Source organism: Corvus kubaryi, unplaced genomic scaffold, assembly GCF_017639235.1.
Source record: "Corvus kubaryi isolate FWS band 111438036 unplaced genomic scaffold, C.kubaryi_AGA036_p1.0 135, whole genome shotgun sequence".
Taxonomy (NCBI): Eukaryota; Metazoa; Chordata; class Aves; order Passeriformes; family Corvidae; genus Corvus; species Corvus kubaryi.
The window spans coordinates 3,023,299-3,049,422 of NW_024580669.1; the positions used below are offsets into that span (position 1 = coordinate 3,023,299).

Genomic DNA, 26,124 nt, shown 5'->3' on the forward strand with positions numbered 1-26,124 from the left:
GACAAAGAACAGTTTGCAGTTAATGGACTGGGATTCGGGAGATGAGGGTCACACTTGCTTTGTGACCTTAGGTAGGTCAGTTCCTCCATAAATCAGTATTATTACAGTAATATTTCCTGTCCTTCAGCTTAGGTATGTCTTCCATATTTGATTTGTAAACTGTTCTGACTGAGGGCTTTTCAGGTTAAGTCTGGACAGCATTTACCACAACGGAGTTCTGTTGTTAGTTGGGGTTTCCAAGATGCCTCTTTAATAAAAGCAGTCATAAATTCAGTGCTACTACTATGTTGTATACTTCTTTTAAACATTGACACATATGAGGTTGCACTTGTTAAGCTCAAAAATGTTCAGGTGAGGTTGGACATAGAATCCTCACCTGTCATTGCATGACGGTGTTTCATCACAATTTATTTTTTCGAGTGCACCACATCATTAATATTTGATTTATCCTAACTCTGCAAACAGGAAATGATGGTGCATGAGGTTCTGCACTCAGAGCAGTGTTTTGCTGTAGCTTGATTTGCCAAATCTGGATCTACAAAACTACACTGTATTAGTCTTGCTTAGTATTTACATCCTAATATCTGCTTTAGTCATTGGTGTGTAGTTTTGTGAGTACTTGTGTATATATGAGATTTTTGTCTCCTTGGATTTTACTCACTTGTAATATTATACTTTACATGTACATTTACATTATACTTTACAGTCCAGAGAAGCATTTTAGAAGAATCAGTGTACGTCATATGAAGGAGCCATGATTGGTTTTTCTGTTCTGGCAGGACATACAGAACCAGTGGATCAGCAGTTCAGCCCATCCACTGTCAAAGCTCCTTCAGTCTTTCAAGAGTTAGTAGACATCCCTGTCACTGTCTTGGGATGGTTTTGCTTTAAATTTGTTGAATATTTAAAAGAAATAGAGAGAGAGAGTATTAATTTTAGGTGCACACCAGCAGATTGCCTGTTCTGTACATGGCCAGAGTTGTGCCTTGCATCAAAGCTTGCATGGGTGGAGAAGGGGTTTACTGCTGTAGCAAAATCCATGAGTAGGAATTTGAGGTCCAGAAAATACTGCCCCAGATCGTTTCTGCAGAGTTCAGTTGTGTTCACTTGAGTTTGATAAGGAGCAAGGCAAAGATCCAAAAGCCTTGACTTTTTAAAGTAGGAAACCCTGTTTGTTTGTGGAAGTGGGGCCAATTAATCTATGTATATACCTGGTACAGCACAGCTTCAGCCAAGGCCAGGCTGGACAGGGCTCTGAGCAGCCTGGTCTAATGGAAGGTGTCCCTGCCCATGGCAGGGGTTGGAATGAGATGATCTTTGATGTCCCTTCCAACCCAAATCATTCTACAATTCTTGGATGATGGTGCCCCTCTGTTTTGCATTGCTTTGATAGTCTTGTAAATTCTCACATTATTTTGTACTTTATTGAGTAACGTGAGTGGATTCAGTCATACCATACCTAATTTTCACCAAAAATCTGCAAGGCACCATTAAGAGAGGGTGTTTCCACCTCCGCTTCATCACCAGTGGTGCAGCAAAACTGCAGTTACTTCCACTTTTGTTCTGCTTTCCTCTGATCTGAGCAGGAGTGAGCAATGTGGCCTAAACTTTTTTTTTTGTAAAGGCTATGACAGGCCAGGCCTGATAAATTTTAGCATGATAGAGAGGGAAAGCTATAACCTGCTGACACTGGGGGATATAATTAAAATGTGTAGGCACCCTGAATTACAGCTGTTGCGAGCGTTCCAGCTATCTTAATAATTGAAGACCTTTTAATAATTTTATATGTTCTTTACTAGCTTGGCCTTGAGCTTAGGCAGGACTTCAGTTTCAAGATAATTTTCTTGTCCTCAAAAGTTAAATTGCTTTCTTTAATATAAAGCATACAATAAGGAGTGCAATTGAAGAGCTGCACGCCTACTGAACCTGCTCTTTCAGCATCAGACTCCACTTGTTCGAAGCAGATCCAGAGGAACAAACACTCTTTTATTATTAGATGATAAATCCCTGATGCTGTATCACTGTTTTGGCTTTCAACCTTATTGAACTTTCAAGAGAAATGCCTCTGTTTATAACATGAACTGCCCAGTAGCATCCAAGTATCTGTCACTGCACTGTGGACTTGAATTTTTATTTGGTGAACCATACTGTGCTGTGTTGTTCATAGTGTGTCTGGTGCTATATGGCTCAAGTCTGGCTCGTGTGATGAAAAGCTGCAGAATGAGATGTGGCGGTTACTATTTTGTTACAGAATTCTGATTGCAAATTAGAGCTTTTAATAATTTTTAATTAAAGGAGTTGGCAAATTAAGGGTTTTTTTCCTGCGTGAGTAAGAAATAAAAAATAATATTTCTGCTGAAAGTTGTTGGGATACTTACTCTTAATTTACTGAAGTTTGTTGGGCTTTTTTCTAAAATACCACAAAATGTACATAAAGGGGGCTTACAAGAAGGCTGGAGGGGGACTTTTCACGGGGGCATGGAATGATAGGACATGGGAGAATGCCCTTAAACTGAAGGAGGGTAGATTTAGATTGGATAGGAAGAAGAAATTCTTTACTGTGAGGGTGGTCAGGCCCTGGCACAGGTTGCCAGGAGAGGTTGTGGACTTGCCATCCCTGGAAGTGTTTAAGTCCAGGCAGGATGGGGCTTTGGGCAGTCTGGTCTAGTGGAAGGTGTCCCTGCCCATGGCTGGAGAATTGGAACTGGATGATCTTTGAGGTGCTGCTGAAAATACGAGTTCAAAAATATCTGTGCTGAAGGCAAAAATTCCATGTGCTTTAGCAAATATTTATTACCACATAGAAACATCTCAATAAAAAGTGACATCTTTAGCATCTGACTTTGAATAGAAAAGCAGTTTGCATTTCTGCGTTTGTATTTGGCAGATTATGTTTCTGTGTTTGACTTTGAATTCACCATTCTCAAGTAGCTTCTCCAGCCTCTAAAAGTGGAGAAACTGAGGCAAGTCTCTGAATTTATTTTGCAGATGACTTAGTTTAGAGGTAGCTGTGGCGAAGCAAAGATAAAAGTTAAAATTCACTGTCTCCTGGATCAGTGTCTCAGGCAGGCTTTCTGTGTTTTTTGCTTTCAGAATTTCCTTTGGGATACCCAGCTTGTTGCTTCAGCGGGAATCTGCTTTTGACACTGCACTGGGGCGTTACGCCAAGAAGCATTTTTGGAATATTCATATTTTAGCCCACAGTACTGCATTTGTTTAATATTTGGTAAGGTCTCAGCTGCAACAATCAACTAGCAAAATGTTCTTCTCTTGGGAGCTTTCTAGCAAGTTCTAGCACATGGTCAAGATCTGATGTTTTATAATGCCAAGATGTGTTGTTAAAAGGCTTTAAAAACCATCAGGCTTTAAGTGGTGCTTTCTGCTGCAGAGTATCAAATTGATAGTCAACCATAATTTGGTTTTTAAGTTTGTCTGTTGAATGAGTCCCAATTTGTATAGATAATATATTGTGTGTTCAAGTGAGTGCTCCGCTTTTGTACATTCCTTCCATTAAGAAGATGAGACCTCGGATAACTCGGAGTTTCAGATAATGTGGAATCAAATACGTTAGCAAGTCGTACAGTAACAAATCAGCACAATGACTATTTTATGTTTGAAGTGGAGATCGTGTTTGGAGTGCCTGGAAATGCCTTGTTGGAAAAATCAATTCTGAGCATCTCCTTTCTCCGCATTTTGATTCATTTTACTTTGAATGTATTTTGACACTGGAAGTTTCAGTCTGTCCACATGCAGGGTTTAACTCTCCTGGTTTTTTTTGAGCTTACTCCAGAGTTATACCACAGTGGCTGGAAAAAACGTGATTTTGATTTACATTATCTAGTGCTTAATTACTTTAAAGAATCGTGTAGTTGTTAAGGTTGTAAAATACCTTTAAGATCCTCACATCCAACCGTCATTTGACTGGTGAAACAGCCTAAGAAAAGCATGCACAGGAGGCAGCTGAAGAAGAAATTAAGCAGCAAAATCACACTTTTTTCTTTCTCAAGTCATCTCACTAGACCTCAGACTCCATATTTTTGGGAGACTTGCACCATGTAGAGTAGTGCTGGTAGGATTGACAGAGGTTTTATTTGGAGCAGGCAAATGAATAAATAAGCCTTCTTGGTACACTGAGAGAGCTGAAGGGACTTGGGAAAAAATATCAGTAATCCTCATTTGATAGAGGGTGGGAGTCAGGCATGGAGCTGTGTCTTGTCAAGCAATGCCAAGCTGGTCACTGGCAGAGCAGGGCCTTCAAATCTGCTTGAAATAGGAAAGCTGATGAGACAGAGAGATATGGAAGGGCTCCTCCAACCCTCCAAGGCAGGGAGAGGGTTTATAGAGAGATATAACGTGTTCCTTAGTTTGATTTATTTTTCTTTGCTAAGGAGAGAGTGTGCAGTACTCAACATTAGATAGTCTTTGCCCTGGGTGCACAAAGCTTTTGCATTTTCTGAAGGGATATATTCGTAGTATTGTGAAAATGTGACTGTGACCTATTTAGACGGGTTGGAGTAGGGTACAAATCTCTGCACTAGGAAGAAGTATCATTTTCCAGCTGGGCAGAAAATCGCATTTATTCTGTAATAGAACACAAGAGCTCATTGAACACCGGAGTGGAGTGGCTGAGCCGTCGGCGCTCCACCGGGGGAATGAAGTCTCCGCTTAAATATTCCATCAGATAGCAGAAAGCCTGCAAGTCCCAAGAACAGAATTACTGGCTTCGGTAGATGACCAAAAAGTTCTTCTTTCTCTGGGGAGAGGCTGTTCAGCTGCAGCAGAGGATTGTTTTTAAAGGAGCTGCATGACACTTTCTGCATGTGTTCTCCTTGCTACGTGTCAAGGGCTGAAAATAAAGAGGAAATTATTACACATAACCCTGGACTGACAAGGAGGTGGCATGTGGAGATCCATGCACATTTAAATGCGTCTCTCTAGAAATAGGAACTTTTGAATCCAAGGCTTCACTTTCTCAGAAAATCAACCATTTGACCTAAAAGCTCAGAAGTTGTAGGGGACTAACCCAAAATTATTAGGGGTGGAACAGTCCAATATTTATGTTGTTAATGTTGCAGCCAGGATCAGGTAGTTTGTAAGAGAAGGTGGGATCTCCTCTTAGACAAATTATTGTGGTCAGGAAAAAAGCAGTAGTACGTGAGCCTCTGTCCTGGCAAATAGCTTGTGCATCCAAAACTATGTCTGTTTTTTCCATCCCTCCTTACTTGTCTGAGAGGAAATTGCTTCCCCTTATAAACCTAGAATTTGCTGCCTTTCTTCAAGAAATATTTAAATATGATGGCTTTTAAAAATTTATTTAAAGAAGATTCACGAATTTGCACTGTAATAAAAATACTAACATGTAAGACAGTGAGTCTGGGCAACGTCACATCATTAGGTTTGTGCAGGTGCTCTGAAGTGCTTCCCAGTTATTTAATTTCACAATGCAAGATGGGCGAATCTTTTCTCTGCCTCATGCTGGCGTCACAGCAGCAAACTTGTTGAATTCCCCTCAGTTATGGAAATACCTGGTGTAGAACCTATACTCTGTATTACAAGTTTTGACACAACTCCTTTGCGACCAATGGGGAACATATATTATTTTCTGTCCTTCAAAGCTGCTTTTCTGTAGAGATAACATTGGCAAGGATAGCTCCGAAGATAGGCGCTCACTCAGCAGAGGAACATTGCTGTATTACTCAAAAAGATAAGGAGGTATTAAGAACTTCCTTGGAGTTCTTACCAAAAATCAATTCTTTCATAGTTCTCCAGAGATAATTCATCCCTCTCTCCATCCTAATCCTCACTGAGCGGGGATGGAGGCAAGGAAGAGGATGTGGTGCAAAAACCGAAGGTTGAAATCTCTCGGACCTTTTGTGATTTATTTTGAAATTAAAAATTATACCTTTTCTGGATGGGCATCAGCCATAAAGTGATGGTCATTCCCAAATCAGTCATAAGTGCATTACAAGGAATTGAACTACTCTTTCTGCCAGGAGAAACCAGCAGTTTCAGTGCCAGGAGGAGCTTACCTCTCCTAAGGAGAGATGCAGGATCATAATGCAGATGAACAAGATGTCTCTCCTAATCCAAGGAGTGAGAGACACGGCCTCTTTCTTCTTCTGACCATATATTTAAAATATCTGATTAGCCAGATTACACCTTCTCTAAAGCAAAAGTGATCTGGTAGGTTCAGTATTAGATTTCCAAACTCATCCTAGACTTTGAATTTTCATCCTTGCCATGAGTATTTTGTGTGACAATGACCATGCATCAATAATTTGTTATTGCTGAGCCCTGCTTGTTTTTTCCTCTGTAGATGAGATACCTTGGTGTAGTGGGAGGTGTCCCTGCCCATAGCAGGGGGTTTGGAACAAGATCGTCTTTAAGGTCCTTTCTAACCCAAATCATTATATGATTCAATGATTTTGGTTGTCTGTGCAAATTCTTTCTGTGGATAAAGAGCCTGTAAAAGTATGTGGCCATGCCCTGAACAGGTTGTCCTGAAATATCTGGTCTTGGTAATAGAAAATCCCCCAAACAGTGGCTTGGCAAAAATCTTACTCCTGAGTAAGAATGAATTTATTTAGCCTTTTATTCTGAATTTGATATCTTGTATCCCTAAATACCTGCTATTCTTGAGCAGTCAGAGAGCTTGTTAATCATATTGCTCATGATAAATGGTATTTTTGGCCACTTTGTCATTCAGCATGTCTGGTGTATGTCAAGGGTAGTATTCTCTCATGGTGCTGTAGTATATTGAAAATGGAAATAGTATCTTTACAGTTTCTCAGGTATCCTGACTAAAATTTAACTTGTCTTTTCTCCTCCCAGTTCCCTATGCTTTTGACCATCACTGACTTTTTTTTTTCCCTTTTAATTTGCAGAAGGCACAGATGCAAGTCCTGACAACACACCCTTCTTACTTGGAGGATTAAGACAATGTCCTTGTTCTTGCTTTTTTATGGTTAGATTTCTTTCTCCCTGTAAGGTACCTAGTCTTTTTAAACATCTTTCTGTGCAGATAAGTAAAATCTTAGATTTAAGTAGGAAATCTTACTAAATCTTAAATTTTTGTAGGAAACCTTTAATAGCCAGAGTACAAGATATTTATCCTGTGGTAGCAGATGTAATTTAGAGACCATAAAGAATTTGTGGCAAAAGGAAGCAAGTTGTTACCATGTTAAAATTTCTAATGCTTCATTTTTCTTGTTACTTAGTCCCAGGGTTCTGCAGGTCATTTTGGTTGAACTTAATGAGTTCCTGGGTGTATGCAGAGCACAGCAATCTTTTGGGTTTAATTCTCTAGCCCAGAAATGCTGGAGGGAGGGGGAGAAGCTGCAAAATACAACAAGAATCTGATGTCTGCCAGAGTCTTATTTAGTGCTTGAAACAAATTCAGATCTGTTTCTGGATTTGAAATTCCTTATTAAAGACTCTTCACCTCCTTGCAGAAGTGGTGGCAGGTCTTTTTTGTACGTTTCAGTGATGTTTCATATTTGAGAGAGATTTCTAGGCATTGTCTGAAGTTCTGCTGTCTTTCTTGCCACTGGGAGCAGTGACAGTTCGTGGTGGGAGGGAGAGAGGAAAGGGTTTGCCATTTCCCACTTTATTAGGGAATAATATGGTGTAAAAATAATCATTGTATCATAGAATATTCTTAGCTGGAAGGGACCCATAATGATCATCAAAGTCCAGCTCCTGAAGAGAGGGAAGGAAAAAGCTTAGAAGGTGAATTGAGGAGTGATCTCTGCTGAGTCAGAGATGCCATTCAAGAGAAATAAAGATACCTCCTATCACAGCTGGAAAAAGAATCCTCTGCCATACTGCAGAGTTAGAGATCTGAATAAGTTGTCTTCTACTTTTTAATAATTGCTGGGTTACGTCACATCTGAGCAGCTTTTTATCTAGGAGTATCCTCAGGCATTTTTTATTTTTATGGATGTGCACAAGAAATGAAGCCCCAGTAGCTACAGTGACAGGTGTGAGATGGAAGAACTCAGGAGTGAAGAGACTCTGCCTAAACAAGACCCTGAGGACCAAAACTTGCAGCATTTAACATCATGTGATGCAAAAACCAAACCAGCAATCAATTGCTGCCCGTTTACATTCTGGCTTGTCCCACAGCCACTTCGAGCATGTGTCCACGACGTACCTACTTATCCCTTCTTCCTTATTTTGGCCTGGAAATTTTTCATTTAGTGTAACTCCTCTTTACCTCCTCTTCCTCTTCTTACTGCTTCTTGTAGTTCCATGTTTCATGGGCTTTCTGGGTGTTTTGTCCTTTGCCTTTTGCTTCAGTCTGCCCTTTGGCCATCGGTTTCCTTCATGAATATATCCTGAGTGATGCAAAAAGCAAATGTGTTCTTCCCTCTTCTAGTTTTTATCTTCCTGCTAAATTCTAGACAAAGAGAAAGCACCGGAAAGCTCAGAGTGAGGGACAAGAAAAAGCAGAAAAAATCTGTAATACAGAAAAGCTATTATTTTCTGGGTTTTGGAAGGGGCAGTTAATGAATTGTAAAATCACAGAATCCTGGAGTGGTTTGGGTTGGAAGGGGTCTTAAAGATTGTCTAGTTCCAACCCCCTGCCATGGGCAGGGACACCTGCAATGAAGAGGTGGAAAAGAGAAAAATACAAGGATGAAAGAAAACAGAAAATCAGAACAAAAAGAAAGAAACAAAGAAATGTGAAGGAAAAACTTAAGTGTTTTTCTGTTCCTGATTTATCCAGGCAGCAGCATGGGTGAAGTCCCTGCTTTACAAACCTAATTCAGGTCCCTGTCCCATGAATTTACAGCTTGAATTGGGAAGTGGAAGAAATTAATGGGGAAAACCTCCCCAATTTCAATTTATTTCTCTGTAATGCATCCCAGAGCATATTCCATTTTGGGGAGAGGAGGGAACAACAGATTGTTGTTGCTAATAGGATTTGGGTCAAACTGCTGCTCACTGTTTGGCACGTAACTAAATTAATAGGGGGGTGTTCTCAAAAATGACATGGCACAGCAGGACGATAATCCCTTCCCCACCCAATTCCGAGTCCCCTTCATCAGCAAAGATGTTTGGCTGAGCGTATTCTGCAACAATTTATCCATTAAAACTCCAGCTTCCCCACCACTGGCTTTAATCCTGGTTTGGAAGGAGCTCCATCGCCACGGCTGAGTGCACTTCGTTCTGCCTGAATCCCGAGCATACCAACAGTTTGTGCTCACTCTCGAAGATAAATCTCCCCTGCACCCTCCAAAACTCACAAAAACAGAGGTGGTAAAGGCCTGAGTTTATGGAACGGGGGGTTAGGAAGAGTGGCAACGAGCAGCAGAGCAAATAAATAGTTACAGATGAACTGCATCAGCTGCAAATGCTTTTGCAATGTTTTGTAAGGGAAGTTTTGTATCTCGAGATGAAGAAGTTGTCTTCAGTCTGTGTGTTCCTTGGGGTCTTTGTGGATCATCAAAGTGTCCCTGGGAATTGCAGTTCCCTCTCAGCAGGGAGTCACCTGGTAGTGAACCAGCCTGAGGTCCGTGAGACGGGAAGGTTACATGGGAATCTGACAACTCTAAAATGAAAGGGTTTTATATTTTTTTATGTCTGAGTGGAAAGTTAATGTTACGTAAAACTGCCTACTGAAGCCAATTCCTTCACTGAATTTGTTTTCATTGGATTTTTTTCATTCCTCCCGTGTGTCCAAGAAAAATACTGCTTAGCTAAAAGGCATTAATTCAGTTTCAATCAGAGTATCAAGCCCTCTGACTCTAGTACTGATGTGTGCACAAGTTTCTTGTTTAAATTAAGCCTGCTGGTTACTGGCTTGTTTGTTTCTCCACTATCCCTGTTTTCTTGGTATTCAGGATGCTTATCTCATAAACTGCTAGAAAAATAGTGGTCATGTACCAATTTTTAAATAATTCAGATGGAAAAGCAATATGCTGCAGAATTTCTGTAATCAAGTATGTACCCAATCCAGCTCATGCAGAAACTTGATCAAAATAGATCCTTAACTCTTGGTTAAACCTAATTAGGATACAGAGTTCAATACAAACCCACTTCTCATTTTCCTTTGCAATCAGCACATCATTTTTGTTTTGTTAAAGGACACAAGTTGCATCCCTTTAGATAAACAGCTTGGGCAAGCTCTGCAAAACAATTAGTGCATCTTTCACATGGTCTAAACTTGATTGAATAATTACTCAAATAATGGTCAGTAATGGAATACATAGGGTTATCTCCTGGCTAATCATCAGGTAATGGAGTTGGTGTATCTCTGATTTTTCTCTTAGCTGTTCCCAGTGAACAGGAGACTGAGACAAAAGTGATTATGGGAAGTGGAGGGAGTCACTGGAGGCCAGCAAGGAAAAGGAGGCCTTATCTTAAGCAATTAATCAAGAAAACTCCTATTGTGGGACAATTATTCAAAGCTAATTCTAAAATAGCTTTAGAGCCTGAGGTCCTGAAGGTTTTTTAGTGTGGTTTTTTCTGTTTTGTTTTTGTTTTGTTTTAAGAATTTTGCCAAGGTCATTGGGAGCACAGGGGCAGCCCTTGCATCCAAATGAAGGCTTCAGCATAAAGAGGGAGTTGACTCTAAAGTGCAGCATCACACAGTGTGGGCCTTGAAGTCCTTGTCAGAGCTGTGAGTTTTTGTTTTAAAAAATGGATTGGAATGTTTCTAAACAGAGACAATATTCTAAAACTTGCTTAATGCTTCCACAAAAGTCAAAGAATCAGAGAATGGAAGGGACCCTAAAGCTCATCTTGTGCCACTCCCCTGCCATGGGCAGGGACACCTTCCACTAGACCAGGTTGCTTCAAGCCCTGTCCAACCTGGCCTTGGACACTTCCAGGGATGGGGCAGCTTCTCTGGGCAACCTGTGTCAGGGCCACCCCACCTTCACAGTAAGCACTTTCTACCCAATATCCAATCTAAACCTACTCTCTGTCAGTTTGAAGCCATTCCTCCTTGTTCTATCACTACATACTCTTGTAAAAGGGTGTCCTCTCTTACTGTGGGTCCTTTGCAAGTGACACCACGAGAAGTGTATCACAATCATTTCACCTCCGTGCCCAGCTCTACTTCTGCAAATGCAGGACTCTGATATCTGTGAATCTCCCTTTTATTTTTTGCTCTGATGTTTTTCACTGCTTTTGCTTAGCTTAATTGTCCTACAAAGTCTTGCAGCAACCTCAGAAGTGCAGCATTGTTTTGTGGCTGTGGCCTTGTAAAAGCCCAGGAGGTCTTTCCGGTTGTCTCCCCAAAAAAGCTCTTGTACAGTGAGCATCTAACAGACTCCTGTACTCTGTTTTCAGCCTCTGAGCTCCCTTGGAAGTGAGATTTATTTGAAGATGTTGTTGTGATCCATGAGGTCCTATGGAAAGAAGCAATAGATTTTAGCAGCTGTCCCTGAAAAATTATAAGGTCACGGGAAAGAAAGCAGAGGTTTTTAATTGGATGTGCTTTAAATTTTCCTACGGCCTCCTGAATCAGGCTCCTTGCTGGAGTGGGAAGCTGCCCACAGAATTATTGCTCAGCACAGTCACCCCATGCTCTCGGAGCACTTTTTTCCCAGCGGTGCTGACAGCAGCATTTTGAACCCTCCGTGGCGTCAGGCCGCCCGAGCCGGTTTCAAATGGCTGTGGAGTGTCGCCGGCGAAGTGCTGCTGCATAGGTGATCACACTGCCCTGATTCGTTTTCTCTCTGCCTATGGGCACCTTTTGCAGGGCAGGGTTACAGGCAGGGCCTGGACACACATGTGCTCCTGTACGGAATACAGCAGAGAGGCTGGAAGACAAAGAGAGTCACTAATTGGATTTGTAGCTGTAAGAAAAAAAACTCTTAAAGTAAACATTTTCCTCTCTTTAAGGCTTTCCATGGCTTCTTTCGTGAAGACCGCTTGAAATTATCTGTTTCGGGGGTGAACCCTTCCCAGCAAATTTAATTTTGAGGCTTGTCAAGCTTTATTAAAACCTTATCATCAGTGATTTCCTTCTCTGCTAGATCAAGAAGATTGTATTTGTTATGGGATTCGTATTGTGGCTCAGAATTCATCCCAGCAAAGAAGAGGGGGGTTCATAGATGTACCAGGACACACCAGTGCCAGTTCAGAGCACTGAAGTGCCGGGATGTGCGTAGTCATCACATCTTCCTGAAGGCTTTGGATGCTGTTTGGACAGATTTGTAACTGCAGTTGTGTTTCTGAGTTAGCAACTGTGAGAATAAACTCGCTGTTCCGCATAGCAAAAGCGTTCCTAATTGCCACTGGTATCATTAAAGAAATGAGTGGATTCCCAACAGCTGGAATATTCCCAGCCCATTCCCAACAGCTGGAATATTTGGTAAACAGTTCTGTGTATGGTGTGTGTACATTTATTAAGGCAGAGGGTGAACACATGCCTGTTTTGTTTTTACTCTTTAGTAATTCCATTTGCATTAGTGAGAGTTTCCATTCAATAGCAGAGCCTTTTTTTTATTTTTTAATCTAATTTCAGTGACTTCCCGTAATTTGTGCCACTGTGGATCAATACCACAGATCAGGATTTCACCTAACAGGGTAGACAAGAGTTTTTCCAATTTATTCTAGAGCACAGAGCCTGGTTAGCTTTTTTTATACCTCTCAATTAATCTATTGAAAATAAACTTCTCCCTATCCCAGTCATTCTCATTTTTAGAAATTTTTTTTTTCAGTTGTTGAGAAAATACTGTATTTCTCTTTCTTACCCAATTAAGACAAAAAGATGGATGGAAGAGTCTCTGAATACGTGCTCTGTTTGTTTTTCTTATAGTGCCAGAAGTAACCAAAGCACTTTGGAAAACACAGATACGGTTCTTGCCCTGAGCAGCTTATCATTGGGATTCAAACATGCCCTTGCAATTTCAAGTGATGCACAAGAGGAGAAGAGGGAAGGCAATTAATGGCCAAATGAGTTGTTGAACTAAAAAGTTATTTGAAGGTGATTTAAACACTCAGAGCCTTTTTTTACGACAGCAAAATTACATCTTTGTCCTGCATAGCCAGAGTGATGATGGTCTTTAAGCTGTGTTGAGCCAAGACTTCCTTCTGGGAATGCATTTTTGCAGAAGCTCCCTCATGTGAACAAGAATGTAAGAGATTAAGACCCAAAATAGCCCAGGTCTACTTTTGAGGGAGTAAAGCGAGTCAGAGGCAGACACAGGTAATTGTAGCTGATCACAGACCTTGCCTGCCAGAGGAATTCTCTCTCCATGTGGATTTTTTGCCACACCTGGCAGTGTCTGTGTTTATCCTGTGAACTTGGAGATGAGCTCATCATTTAATAGGAGGCCACTGTCTTCATGTTGCCATTTCTTCCATGCCAAGCCTCTTCCCTGTGCTGATCAGAATTGCCACGATATCCCCTCCCATCTCCTCTACCTTTGCCACAAAACCAGTGATGAGTTGGGTCACTCTGGGCTGAGGGACACCTTAGCTATTTATAGCAGCAATAGAAATACAGATATGCTTATTGCTACAATCCAAAATAGCCCATCATGCCATCGTGTCTGTCTCTTACTTGCTGTGTCTGGGACTCATGATGATGAGAAATGTGACTCTTAAATTCTAACACCTGGGCCTTAAAGCATATTTCTGCTCTCACAGGTGCATTACACAAAAAGCCTAAAGCTTTTTGGGGTTAAATTTTGAGCTTCTGGGGAGAAAGAGTGGGGTCTGAAGTAATATAGTGAAAGAAATATGTGATGTCTATGGGACAGTTAAGCCTTCCTATTTCTGGAGTTATTTAGCTCAATTGCAAAATAAGACATTAAATAATCACAGTATTTTCTCAGTGCTGAGTCCAAGTACCCAAATGCACATGTAGGTTGCAAATCTGTGGAGGACTAAAAATCTGCAGTGCCAGGTAAAAATTATTAGTATGGAAGAAGTACAGGTACCCCAGTGCAATAAATACCTAGTCTGTTCCTTTGCCAGGAGGTACAAATAGTTGCTTCCTAAAATATTTGTAAAAGCCTGGGGGTTTTCAAGCTAGGATTTTATTCAAGGTAAACCAGTATATTTTCTTATACAAGACCATGGTATAGAAAAGGAAAAGCACTGTAAAAATTCTTCCAGATGTTTATATAGGTTCAGTGTTTTTGTTTTTAGTAAGATTTGTGATACCTGAAAAGCTGGTTCGGAAAGCTCAGCCAGGAAGATTAGATACAGACATGCAAAGTGAAAAGACTGATGGTCTGCTTTCCTTTTCTCAAGAAAAATACATATAAACCCCTAATACTACATTTGAGAATTCTTAGATACAGATAATATGATGTGGATTTTGAGTCTTTAGATGGTAAATTTGATCTTTGCAAGGGGAGCGAAGCCGAATCTCAGTTGTAACAGAAATTCTTATCCAGGAATAGTCCTGGGAAGATTATTAAAATACTACAGGTACTGACATCGGCTACAAAGATCTACTTGTGCATATTTCTTTAAAGGGGGGGAAAAAACACCTTAATACACAGTATTACCATAGCTAGGCCCTATTATACTATTGTAATCATAGCTGAAGCAAGAACGGTGATTAACGATGGCAATTTATTGTATCTGACGAGGGGAGAAAATAGGAGATGTTGTCGTTATCATAAATCATATCATAAATAACCAAAGAGAAGCACTCAGAAAGCTTGTGTGGTGTCAGCAGCAAGCCCTTTCAGGCACGTTAGCCCAGGATGTAGCCATAGAAACCCCAAAGTCATATTGTTATCTTAGTCTTGCTGCAGTTATGTGATACAACAGTATTAACATATAGATTAGGCCATTTATAATACTAGGTGTCATTTCAGGTTGGCTTGCTTATATAGCATTTTAGTTTTTTATTGTGCCGAATGTTAGGGAAACGCTGCATTTTTACAGGTCAGTATAGAGCCATTTATAATGTATCGGCTTCACACCTCTGTCAGTCTTGCTAATGTACTCTGTTATTGATTGGTTGTACTCTATGAATTGTCATTGCCTAATTACCTTGTCTTTGCTAATAATTTTATTTTTTAGAAGTCAAAATGTTCCTTTAAAGAGAAAACCTTTGCAGCTGCACACATACTTTGGGACAAGTTCTCGATTCTGTTAAGGATCATACACCCCAGAGGGAGTAAAAAGTGAAATAAAAAGCATGGAGACAAAGCCAAATTTTTTTGTAGAGGTTTTCTCTCCCTGGCTCTATGTTTTGATCTAACTGCAGTGGTTTTCACATTACGCTTTGGAGATTTCAGGGGAGAGACTCCATCACAAGTAATTCAGAGCAACACCAAAGTGACTGAGCCAAGGCTGCCCTGCTGACAGGGAGCTGGCTGGATCCCACACATTTCTCATTCCATCACTTCCTAAAGATGCTTCTGGGGTTGTTTCTACTCCCCAGACCCATTAGCTGAGCACTGCCGTGTGTTCGTGTGTGTGAGCTACAAAAACTGTTGAGCCACTGCCTAAAAGTCAAAGCAAAAATAAAGTCTCCCTTGTTGTATTTAGATAGAAACATGTTTTTGCTTGCTGTAGCAGCACAAATTCTGGACTAATATTTTGTCAGGTCAGAGAGGGATTGTGGGTGTAGCAGATAACAATCTTCCAGCTCTGTTTTTCTGTCTTCAGCAGGAACTGGCTGTGTCATTTTAAGAATCCTGTCTAATTTGGCTTCGTAAAATTGCATATTTTTAAAAAATATTAGAATGAGGACAGCCACTAGTAACTACGTAGAAGTGTTACTTTCATTCCATGTGGTATCCTAAGGCAGCACTGGAAGTCAAAATCTCACATTATACCCTAAGCCAAGATCTGATGCCCAGTGATGCTCCTCACAACTCTTCTCTTCTTTCCTACTCCCTTAGGCTTGTGTCACCCTGAGGCGGGATTTTTACTTTGGCAACTGGACATAAAAATACTTTCTCTCTGGTTTTTTTTTTCTTCCATCCTCAGATATATTTCCATTTGTGCTATCCCATTAAGTCATTTCAGCATGGAGAGGGGGCAAGATGATGATGTAAGAAAGGAACTGCAGGACTTTCTTCTGGCTTCTTCTGGCCTAAACTTGCAGATAATCTTTCTTGGTTTAGCCTTGATTAGTTCTTCATTCTCCTGCACAAGTGCTTGAAACAGGACAAAAGAAAGGATGGGACAATTTCCTTTTAAATGTAGAACTACAGGTTTAGGAGTTATGGTTTGCTCCTGGCAAACTGTCAATATTCTCTTCTGCTGGTGCTCAATAGTTCATCTCCAATGGCTTCATACCGAGAAATGCCAAATCAGGAGTTGAAGCAGTTGTTTAACAGAGTGGAGAGGTAACTGAATCAATCTGGAAATTTTTGAGTCCAGAACCAGATTATTGCTATCATCCATATTTCCAGATGATTGTCATTATGTCATTAGGGATGGAGGAGTGTTTTGTGGACTACTTGTAGCTGCTTGCACAGGTTAATAAGGGTTTCCAGAGTGATTGATAAATGTGTACACCAAGTCTCAGTCCTGCTGAACGCCTCCAAGTTCAGTCCTGGCTAATAGTAAGGACCACCCAGCCATTTGGGGCAACATTTTCCAGTGTGGTTAACAAGTTGAGATATTTAACTTCAAGCACCTTTCACATCTTCCTTACAGTGTTTTACAAAATCACTTGCCATAGCTGAAAGCTCTTCTTTTTTTGATGTTGTTGTTTTTAATGCATGTTTGTAATGTGGTTTCTGCATTTGATAACATGCTGAGAAGGCACTGCAATGAACTTGCTGGCAGTGTCAGTGGAAAAATTTGAGACACGTGGAAGATGAGCACCTTGGTGGTGCTCTCTTCCCAGCTCTCTTCCCATAGAAACTATCAACTGGAAAATGTCAGGGTTTGGTAATAGGTTGGTTGATCTTTATACAGTAAAGGAGAAATCTGTTGGTTTATTGCCTGCTTGGTAAACAGGTCACATCAGTGATCAGTTGTTTCATATAACAGGGAAATTATATATACAATTTTATATATATATATATATATATATATATATATAACATGTACACAAGTATCTATATAAAATCCATTATTCCAAGCTCCAGATGTGTCACAGGTACCTTAGTGTGTTCATTTTGCATTAAGGTATCAGGATATTGGCCTGTAGGATATCAGGATTGAATTTTGTCCCTCTTCCATTAATTTCCTTTATGGACTACAAGCACACTTTCTGTTTGTTTTGGGAAAAGGCCATTGTTATTACAAGTTAAAGAGATAAAACATATCATGGCACAAGAAAAAGACTTCGATTTTAACAGAAATCAAAAGCTCCTGCTTATTAGGATATGATAGGGATGTAAGCTCTTGACTTAATGACTTAAAATTTCCAAAAACTTATCTTTGGCTTCATCTCATGCTTTAACTAGACAATAGGAAAATTATTCTGGAAGTCTGCAGGAAGTTTTTTTCTATTATTTTTCTCACTGAAATGTTTCATATGTTGGGTGGGAATGATCCCTTCCTTCTTGCATTTGAGAGGCTGAGCTGGCTGTGTATAAAACCATCAGCCTTGGTATCTGTGTGGTCCTAAGGAGGATATGCTTGGAAACAAAGATGGATTGAAGATTTCAGGGCATGCACTGCCATATCACTTTCTTTCCCAAACCCTAATTTTCCTTAAAAACCATGATATTTCCAACTCCCATTCGTAGGTACTTGGTACCATTCAGTGCAAAGGAGCAGAGAAACTGATCTGAACAGAACTATGTGTGAAAGAATTCCATGGTCTACAGACAAATCTTACTTGGGTATTTTGCATTCTGTTAGAGAAGAAAATGTTTAAGTTCTGTTTAAAAAGAAAAGGATTATGGAAGAAATTTAATAGTTGAAAATAGGTATGTATGAGTTGCATGGAAACATCTGCTTTTTGAGAATTGTATCCTTAATGGGTTTACTCTGATAGCTGATACTGTTTATCTGCTGTACTACAGTTAATATCAGATGCCAAATGCCAAAATCTTGCATTATTATAATAACAAGAGTTGGCTTCCACAGGAACTGTTACCTCCCAGAGCTTTGTGCAATTAATTCATTAGATGTAGCATTGGAGGTAAGAGCTGCTGTTACTAAAATCAAGTTATTCTTTCTTCAGAAAGTGGTGTCCAGTTTTAGGCCAGCATGTCTGACTCTGCTTCATCTTGTACATGAGAAATATTGATTTATTCTTAAATCTGCATGTCTTACCCAGATGGTTTTATCCTGTCACCACCCTGTGACAGAGTGAAATATTAATCCAGTTTTCAGAAGAGAGACTGGAACTTTGCTTAAATTAAATACCAGCGAACAGACAGGCTAAGTTTTTGGCAGGGCCAGGAGCTGAGCAGAGATTTCATCTGTCCCAGTCTGTGCCTTGTTCTCTAGGACACCATCTAGCTGTCAGTGCTTATGGTTTTCTCACTGAAGTTACCAAGTAAAAAGTCTGCTGACAAACAAGATGATTACAATTTTAGTTTTATAGATGTATTTATATATGATAGGTTTTCTTGCTTGAAGAATGCCCATACATAGGTGCCTGTCTAATTAATCAGATGAGTTTTGCATCTATCTTTCATGCCTTCACTTTTATCTGACCTGTTATGCTGCCTCCTCTGACTAGGCAGCCAGGTGAGCATGATAATGTGGTACAGGTGATTGCACTTCTTTTTCTTCATTAAAGGCAGAATTTCTGTTCCTTTGTACCCTTGTGTCAGTTTTAGGGACAAACAGTCCCTCAATTTTTGTGAATCTGGAAATTCATTACTGAAGTGTTGAGTATTGCTGTCCTGAAACTGAGCTGTGGCCAAATTAAGAAGGTATATATTCAATAACCCTTTGGAGTCCCTGCTGTGCTACAGGAACATGATGTACCAAGAAATAGAGTTTGAGCTTTTTTTGTGGTTTTTCCGTAAAAAAGGTGCAGGAGTTTCAGTTTCTTGCTTGTACTGTTCAGCTTAAGAAATTTTCCAGCATTTGAAGCGGGGACAGATTCCTGTGGTTTGCATTTGGGATTCTGATGCTTTACGTCCAGAAATCCTGAGGTGCTGTGTATTTATCAAGTTCAGCTTTTACAGCACTTCTGTGAGATGGAATTATCATCATTTGTCAGATGGGAAGGCAGCAGGATGTGGAGTGACCTGCCCCAAATCACTCTGCAGACCTGTGTCAAGAGAGTAGTGGATTCCTTCCTACCCTAACTTCAGAATCATCCTTTCATGATAGTGAATTTGCCTTCTGACGTAGACACAGGTGATGTTGTTACCCATTGAATCACTTAGGTTGGAAAAACCCTCTCAGATCATTGAGTCCGACCATTAACCCAACACTGCCAAGTCACCACTAAATCCATGTCCCCGAGTGACACGTCCACACGTTTGAACACTTCCAGGGACAATGATTCCACCACTTCCCTGGTACAGCCTAATGTTCTCAAGTAAGAAATGCTGGCTTACTAACCAGATTTCTCCTACCTAGGCAGCATGCTGACAGCTCTCAGCTTGTTTTATTTCAGTGATGGACAAATTCAGTGCTGCAATGGCTGAACTCAGCTCTCCTGTAACCCGGGCTCTGCACAGGAGCCCACTGATATAATAAACAATTGCTCTCTATAGCTTTAGTAATGTGAGCATTAATATTGATCCATCACTGACTTCTCTAACGACCAAAAAAAAGTGAATCTGTTATCTTGAGAAACCTCCCAAACAGCTCTAGTCTCCTTTCATTACAGGGGAGAGTTATGAGGGCAGATGGCTGAAGTGATATCCATTTGACCTGTAGATGCTAACTTGGGCTGGATCATTAATAAGGTGGCCAGAGATAGGGAGAAATGGCAGTAAAGAGAGTTAAAAAGCAATCCTGTGCACAAAGGATGGTGCACCCAGAAGTGCCAGGTGGTGAATGAGATGGACAGAGGTGAGGAAGTGACTGTGTGGTTGTAAACGCTCATCACCAAGTCAGGCAGCAAACACTTAAAAGCTGATGTTTTCCCATATTTAGTTCCTGCTCTGATGTGAATACTTCAGGAGGAAAAAAAGCCATAGGTGTTGAACTCAAGATAGAAATTTCACTTTCTCTAATTAACTTTCCCTCCTCCCCTACCCCCCCCCAAAAAAAAAAGAAAAAAAGTGCTTCATTGTTTTCTGCCACAGCTGTGGTGGCTCAGGTTTGAAAGGCACTGCCTGGCAGAAGACCAGTCCTTACTAAGGATCAGACTGTGGCCTTGTTCCAAGAGAAATTTGGATTTCATTTGACCACTATAGGATTCCAGATTGTCATCTGAGCATGTCTGAAAAGTGGTGAATGTGTGTCAGTAGTTAAGTGCTCGTGAACTTCCTTAGTCCCTGGATTGTTCAGGACTGACCCAGGCAATTTTTTCCAGATGTTTTGGGGAATCCAAGTCCATATAAAAGGGATGGTAATGCTTCTGCTTCCTTACTAAGTTGTCTTTGTGGCTTGCAGGAATGTGCATGAAAGCTGGAGCCAAGACACCCCGATTTCTTGTCTCACCTCTACAAACTGCACTTTAACCTTTTGCCCTTCCCTGGCACCTCCACACAAGATCACAGAAACTTTGTGGGCCTGCTGCAAACTTTACTTGGCCTTATTAAAAAAAAAATAAGCATTGCTCTTTTTTTTTTTGTACAGAACTCCAGTCCCTGTTCTCCAAAGCTCCTCTGAAATTGTTTTTTTGCCTTTGATCCGGCAGCTGCTGGTATTCTGCAATCCTGAGTAGGTAAAACATGAGAAGCACCTTGGGATGGGAAAGAGTTATAAAAATATGAAATATTGCATTGCCCATCCGTGAGACATAGTGTAAGAGAGGGGCTGTTTAAATGGACACCGTGCAGAAATCTTTAGCAAATAAATGTTCTGATTTTTCTACTAAATGTAAATTTTTTTACTGTTGCAGTAGTTTATTTTCCACTTTATTGACTCTTCTTATCCCTGTGTTTCTTGTATTAAAATGGTTTATGTTCCTGTTTCTGAAGTCTGCATCATCAAACCCTATCTTTCCTAATATTTTAATTTGGCTGCACTTTTCATCTTGTGGCTGAGGCAGAATATTTCTCTAAATCCTGATTTTAAAGTATGATGTTTGTTTTAAATTTTATCTCCTACTTTTAAATGAAAACAAACTCTCAGTGGTGAAGTAGGTGGAATGGGGTTGGGAGGGAATTGCTCAGTAGCAACTGGTACTGTGTGACATCTGATGAATGCTGATTTTTCATCCTGAAAACCCTTCTGAGCAGGTGAAGGCAGCTGAATTCTGCAGCAGTTTAAACAGAGATTGAAATTACTTCCATGATGGGGAAGCAGATTTTTTTCCCCCATAGCAGGTGCAGGTTCAGTCCATACTGATTTCTCAGTTATACTCTAACTTTGCAGTTTAAAAAATTTAATGTCAGTGCCCAGCCAGGCAAAACCTAACTCCCTAACATTTCTGTTTTTCACGGAAGGCTAAGACTTTATCCTCAGGCAAAGTCTCCTCTCTAGGCTGGCTGCTGTAAATCCTCTGGGCCCTGGCGAAAACCAGACTTGCTAGCTCATTTTACTTAATTTGTGATGCTGGCAAGATTTGTGCTGCAGCCCAGGGCTCTTGACTCAACTCTCCTAAATCAGAGCATTGACACATTACAGTAGAGAAACACCAGTGCAGAAAACCTGAAAATAAACTCCTTGAAAACAGATAGTTCAGAAAGATGCTGTCTTACTGGGTTTTAAATAGTGTTTAGTGGAATGTTTCAAATTTCTTGGTGTTTTCTTCTTTAAAACCACTTGCTCATTAAGAAGTTGGGTTTTAGCCACTGTCCTCATAAATGTTTTTTACTACATATTTCATGCGAGAATCTTGGGGCACCGGATATCTTTCCTCAGAAACCCTGCTAGACAAAATGTCTTGAATTTTTGCAGGTGGGTAAACAGAGACTTGGGGTAAAGTGAAATGAGGTTGTCTTTGCAGGAATGTTAACCAGCATAGGTGTAATGATGTAATTACTGCAAATATAAATGTGTAAGGTTAATGCCTGTGTAGATATTCTTATTCAGGACTAAGAATCCTTTTTCCTGCTCGGATAATTCCATTTTGAAAGTGAGGAAGTGTATCCAAGAGGATAAAGTGCTTGGCTGTGGTTGTGGAGATCAGAGGTTCTCTTTTTAAACCTACTGTGGATTTGTTGGGAGATCTCAAGTGAATTTTCTCCTTTCTCTGCACCATAATGTCATATGTGGGTCCAAAGATGGTGTTGTATTGAAGAAAAAATTGTTATGAAGCAAAAAGCCAGATACAGGTGTTATCCATACTGGTTTGAAACAGTTGATGTCTGATGGCCACACTGTGCAGGTTTCAGGTTTATCTTGTTTTCAAAAGCTGGTTTTTGGTCTCACAGCTAAAATGCCCACCTGCTCTGGAGTGTGTTAGGTGGATTCCTCCTTCATTTTGGTTTCATGGCTGCAGGAAGCCGGCATATGCCCTCCAGGATTGTCCCATGATGCAAACAAAACAACAGTATGGGAGATGATGGGGAAATGCATTTCAGAGGCATGTTCCTGATCTGAACCAACCCACACACGCAATGCTGGGGCGTTCCCATACAGTCACAGCAGATTATGTCCACCTGCAGCAGCTCTTAAGATGGTTATCAGAGAGAGAACCTGGCAGGTTGAATGGGGCTTAGTCTAACTCTGCTTTAACCTTCAGTCTGCACTGCTTCAGGAAGAATAAACTAGGTTTAGGAAGATGTTTTCCTAGTAGTTAATATGCGATCAAAATTGTGTGATATATAGGCAAGAAAGACAGTTCTGGTTAATTTTACTTTGACACTTTGCTTTGACACTGTGTTACAGCAAAAAAGTGCTTCAACCTCTTTCCCTTCATTTAAAAATGAATAAAGAAGTTATTCTGGTGGTTTGGGTAGAACTGACACTTTGGACCTGCTCTGCAAGCTCTGCCGTTGGAGAGCTCTATCTTCCTCTCCTTTGCTCATGGGTTCAGTGTTACACTGCAGTGAGGGCATCTGCCAGTTCCAGTGGCGGCTGATGTGAGACAGGAGGTGCCACATGTTCCTTCCAAGCAGACCGGTAAGAAGCCCTTAGGTGGCCAGTTGTCTCTTCTGGGCTGAGATGCACATGAATATTTGCTCTGGTGCTTGTTTGTTTCTGTAAAACACATTTCAATTATCGTAATGCTTTTCTAAATGTTCTTTGTTACAGAAGAGGAAGAGGAGCAGGTTCCTACCGATGGAGGTACATCTGCAGAGGCCATGCAGGTCCCACTGGAAGAAGAAGGAGATATGGAAGACGATGAGGCAATTAATGATGAGAACTACTTGAGCAAGAGACCATTAGAGAGTCCTGATGCCGAGGAATTCCCACCTGTGAAACGGCCAAAACTGTCTGTTTCCAAAGGGGACGCCTTGGATGGAACTGTGGAACCACGTGAGCCTCTTAGCTCAATAAATACACAAAAAGTGCCACCAATGCTTTCTCCAGTTCACGTTCAGGACAGTACAGACTTAGTCCCCCCTTCGCCAGAACCACCAATGTTGGCTCCCATTAAATCCCAAGTGCCGACTCCCAAAACTTTAGAGGCAAAGCCGTTTTTACCCAAAACGAAGTCCAAAACAGGTTCTCCAGGACAGAAGACAAAATCACCGAAAACTACACCCTCACCAGTGGTAGCTGGGAGTCCCATTCGTTCACCAAAACCTGGATCCAAAGAAAAAAAGTCACCAGGTCGCGCCAAGAGCCCAAAAAGTCCTAAAAGTCCAAAGGTTCCTGCTCATGTTCCACAACCTCCTGTGAAGACTGAAACACCGAGTAGAACCCCTCTGCCTGCATTGAATGACAAGATAGGAAAGGAAAATATTCAAGTGAAACAGGGACAGACACCACCCGAGCCTGCCCCCAAGCCAAATATGGACAACCAGGTAAAGAAAGTCCCGGTCATGGACAAGACCATTGATGATTCAATCGATGCTGTGATTGCTCGTGCGTGTGCAGAACGAGAACCAGATCCCTTCGAGTTTTCCTCTGGGTCCGAATCAGAAGGAGAAATTTTTACCAGTCCTAAAAGACTTTCTATTTCAGAGTCTACAACTCCTAAACCTTCTGTTCCCACCAATAATGCAAATAAGGCAGGAGCAACTCCAATACCTGCCTCAGGTGGGACTTCAAGTTCAGACATTTCATGGACAATGGATGACTCAATTGATGAGGTCATTCGGAAGGCAAACATGGGGACACCTTCTAATCCACCTACCAACTTCACTTACTTCTCCTCTCCTTCTGCTTCACCGCCAACTCCTGAGCCTCTTCTCAAAATCTATGAGGAGAAAACCAAGTTGGCTTCATCGACAGAAGTGAAAAAGAAATTGAAAAAAGAGCTGAAAACTAAAATGAAGAAGAAAGAAAAACAAAAAGAAAAAGATAAAGAGAAGAACAAAGAGAAAAATAAGGAGAAGGAAAAGAACAAGGAGAAAGATAAAGACAAGGAAGGAAACAAAGAAGCAAAGTTTCAGTGGAAGGAACTACTCAAAGAAGAGGATCTTGATCCCTATAAATTCAAACTAAAGGACTTTGAGGATGCTGACACAAAAGTAAAGTTGAAAGATGGCAATACCAAAAAAGAGAGAGAAAAACATAAAGATAAAAAGAAAGAGAAAGAGAAAGGCAAGAAAGACAAGGATAAAAAGGACAAAGAGAAACTCAAAGATAAGGGTAAGGAAGATAAGATAAAGGTGCCATCAACACCTCTTGTGTTACCTCCCAAAGAAATGTCTCTGCCCTTGTTCAGCACACCATCTGCCATGAGGCTTCCCAGCATGTTGCCTTCCTTGTCTCCCATGCTACCTGAAAAACTGTTTGAGGACAAAGAGAAACCAAAAGAGAAGAAGAAAGACAAAAAAGAGAAGAAGAAAAAGAAAGAAAGGGAGAAGGACAAAGAAAAGGAAAAGAAGGAGAAGGAAAAGGAGAGGAAAGAAAGAGAAAAGAAAGAGAAAGAAAAGGAGAAACACAAACATGAAAAGGTAAGCTGGTTGGATGAGTTGAGATGGCACACTTGCTTGAAAAATCCACGTGGATTCCTGTGTTTGCTGCTGAGCACTGTCCAAGAGCTTTGAGGAGAAATGTGGTTACAGGTTTGGTGTTTCTTAATAATAACAGCTCCAAGGAAGATGTCCACCAGAGTTTCAGGAATTGTCCCCCCTCTTTGGAAAACAAAGCAGTGGAATTTCAATTCCATTAATTTGAAATGTGAAATTGTCCTGGCTTTTCTCAACTCACTTTTCACTTGGAAAAGCTGAGGCTCAGACTCAACAACAGCACACACACAGCAAAGGGATGCAGTGTTGTGATGCAGAGAGTTTGTTCTGTAGGTTTCCACTAGAAGGGCAGCAACCCTATACCTTTCATAAAAACTTAAAATTTAGTTTCTAGAAGTCTGCTGTTTCAAAGTTTGTATAAGCCTGGAAATTCCCAGGTGGACAGAAATGAGGAGCAGACTGCCTTCAAATAAATGTTATCTCAGATGCTCAAAAGAGCTGCTGAGTCTTCTCTTAGCATACCTGTCCCCTTGTTGCTCCAATTTGTTTGAAGTAAGAAAATTAGTGTCAAATTATGGTCTAAGTGTTCAGATGTCACCTTTCGTTTTGAGTCCTATGCTTGAGAGACAGAAGGGGAGAGCTAATTTTCAAGGGGTTTGAGCTCCTTCCATTCCTGTAACTCTTGCTGATTTACATCAGCCAAAGATAGTTTCTTCCGTCCAATATCACCTAATCTTGAGAATACATTTAATATTTAAGAAATGAAACCAGCATATTTGCATGTTATCAGATTTGAAATCCCATTAGAAGCAGCTCCCTAATACAGAATTTGCTCTAATTTTTTTGTCATTTCACCTTATAATACGCATTAAATTGTTATTATTGAAAAGAAAGAAGAAAGAGATAGTCTTCCTATGTGATAACCTTGGATACAAGAGTTCCTAAATCTCTGTTCTTAGCTTTAGGAAGCACTGTGGGAGTTCCAGTTTTACCAAGATGGTCTTTACATCCTGCTTTGAGTGTAATATTCGATTTGTACAAGCTCAGATTTGTGACATTCCTCACTCTTCCTTTTCTTGCCACTGTTACATTATCTGCTGGACTTGCAACAAAGTGCTGATTTCAAAACTTG

The 26,124-nt window shown here is 40.6% G+C and overlaps 1 protein-coding gene across 1 annotated transcript in view; it reads left to right on the top strand.

Annotated features, from left to right (window-relative positions):
• TAF3 (TATA-box binding protein associated factor 3) overlaps positions 1 to 26,124 on the top strand; it is a 114,453-nt gene that overhangs the window by 62,458 nt on the left and 25,871 nt on the right. Inside the window, exon 3 of the mRNA XM_042052751.1 lies at positions 23,164 to 24,977. Within this exon, the coding sequence (XP_041908685.1) occupies positions 23,164 to 24,977 (1,814 nt within the window). The remainder of the gene's footprint in view (positions 1 to 23,163; positions 24,978 to 26,124) is intronic.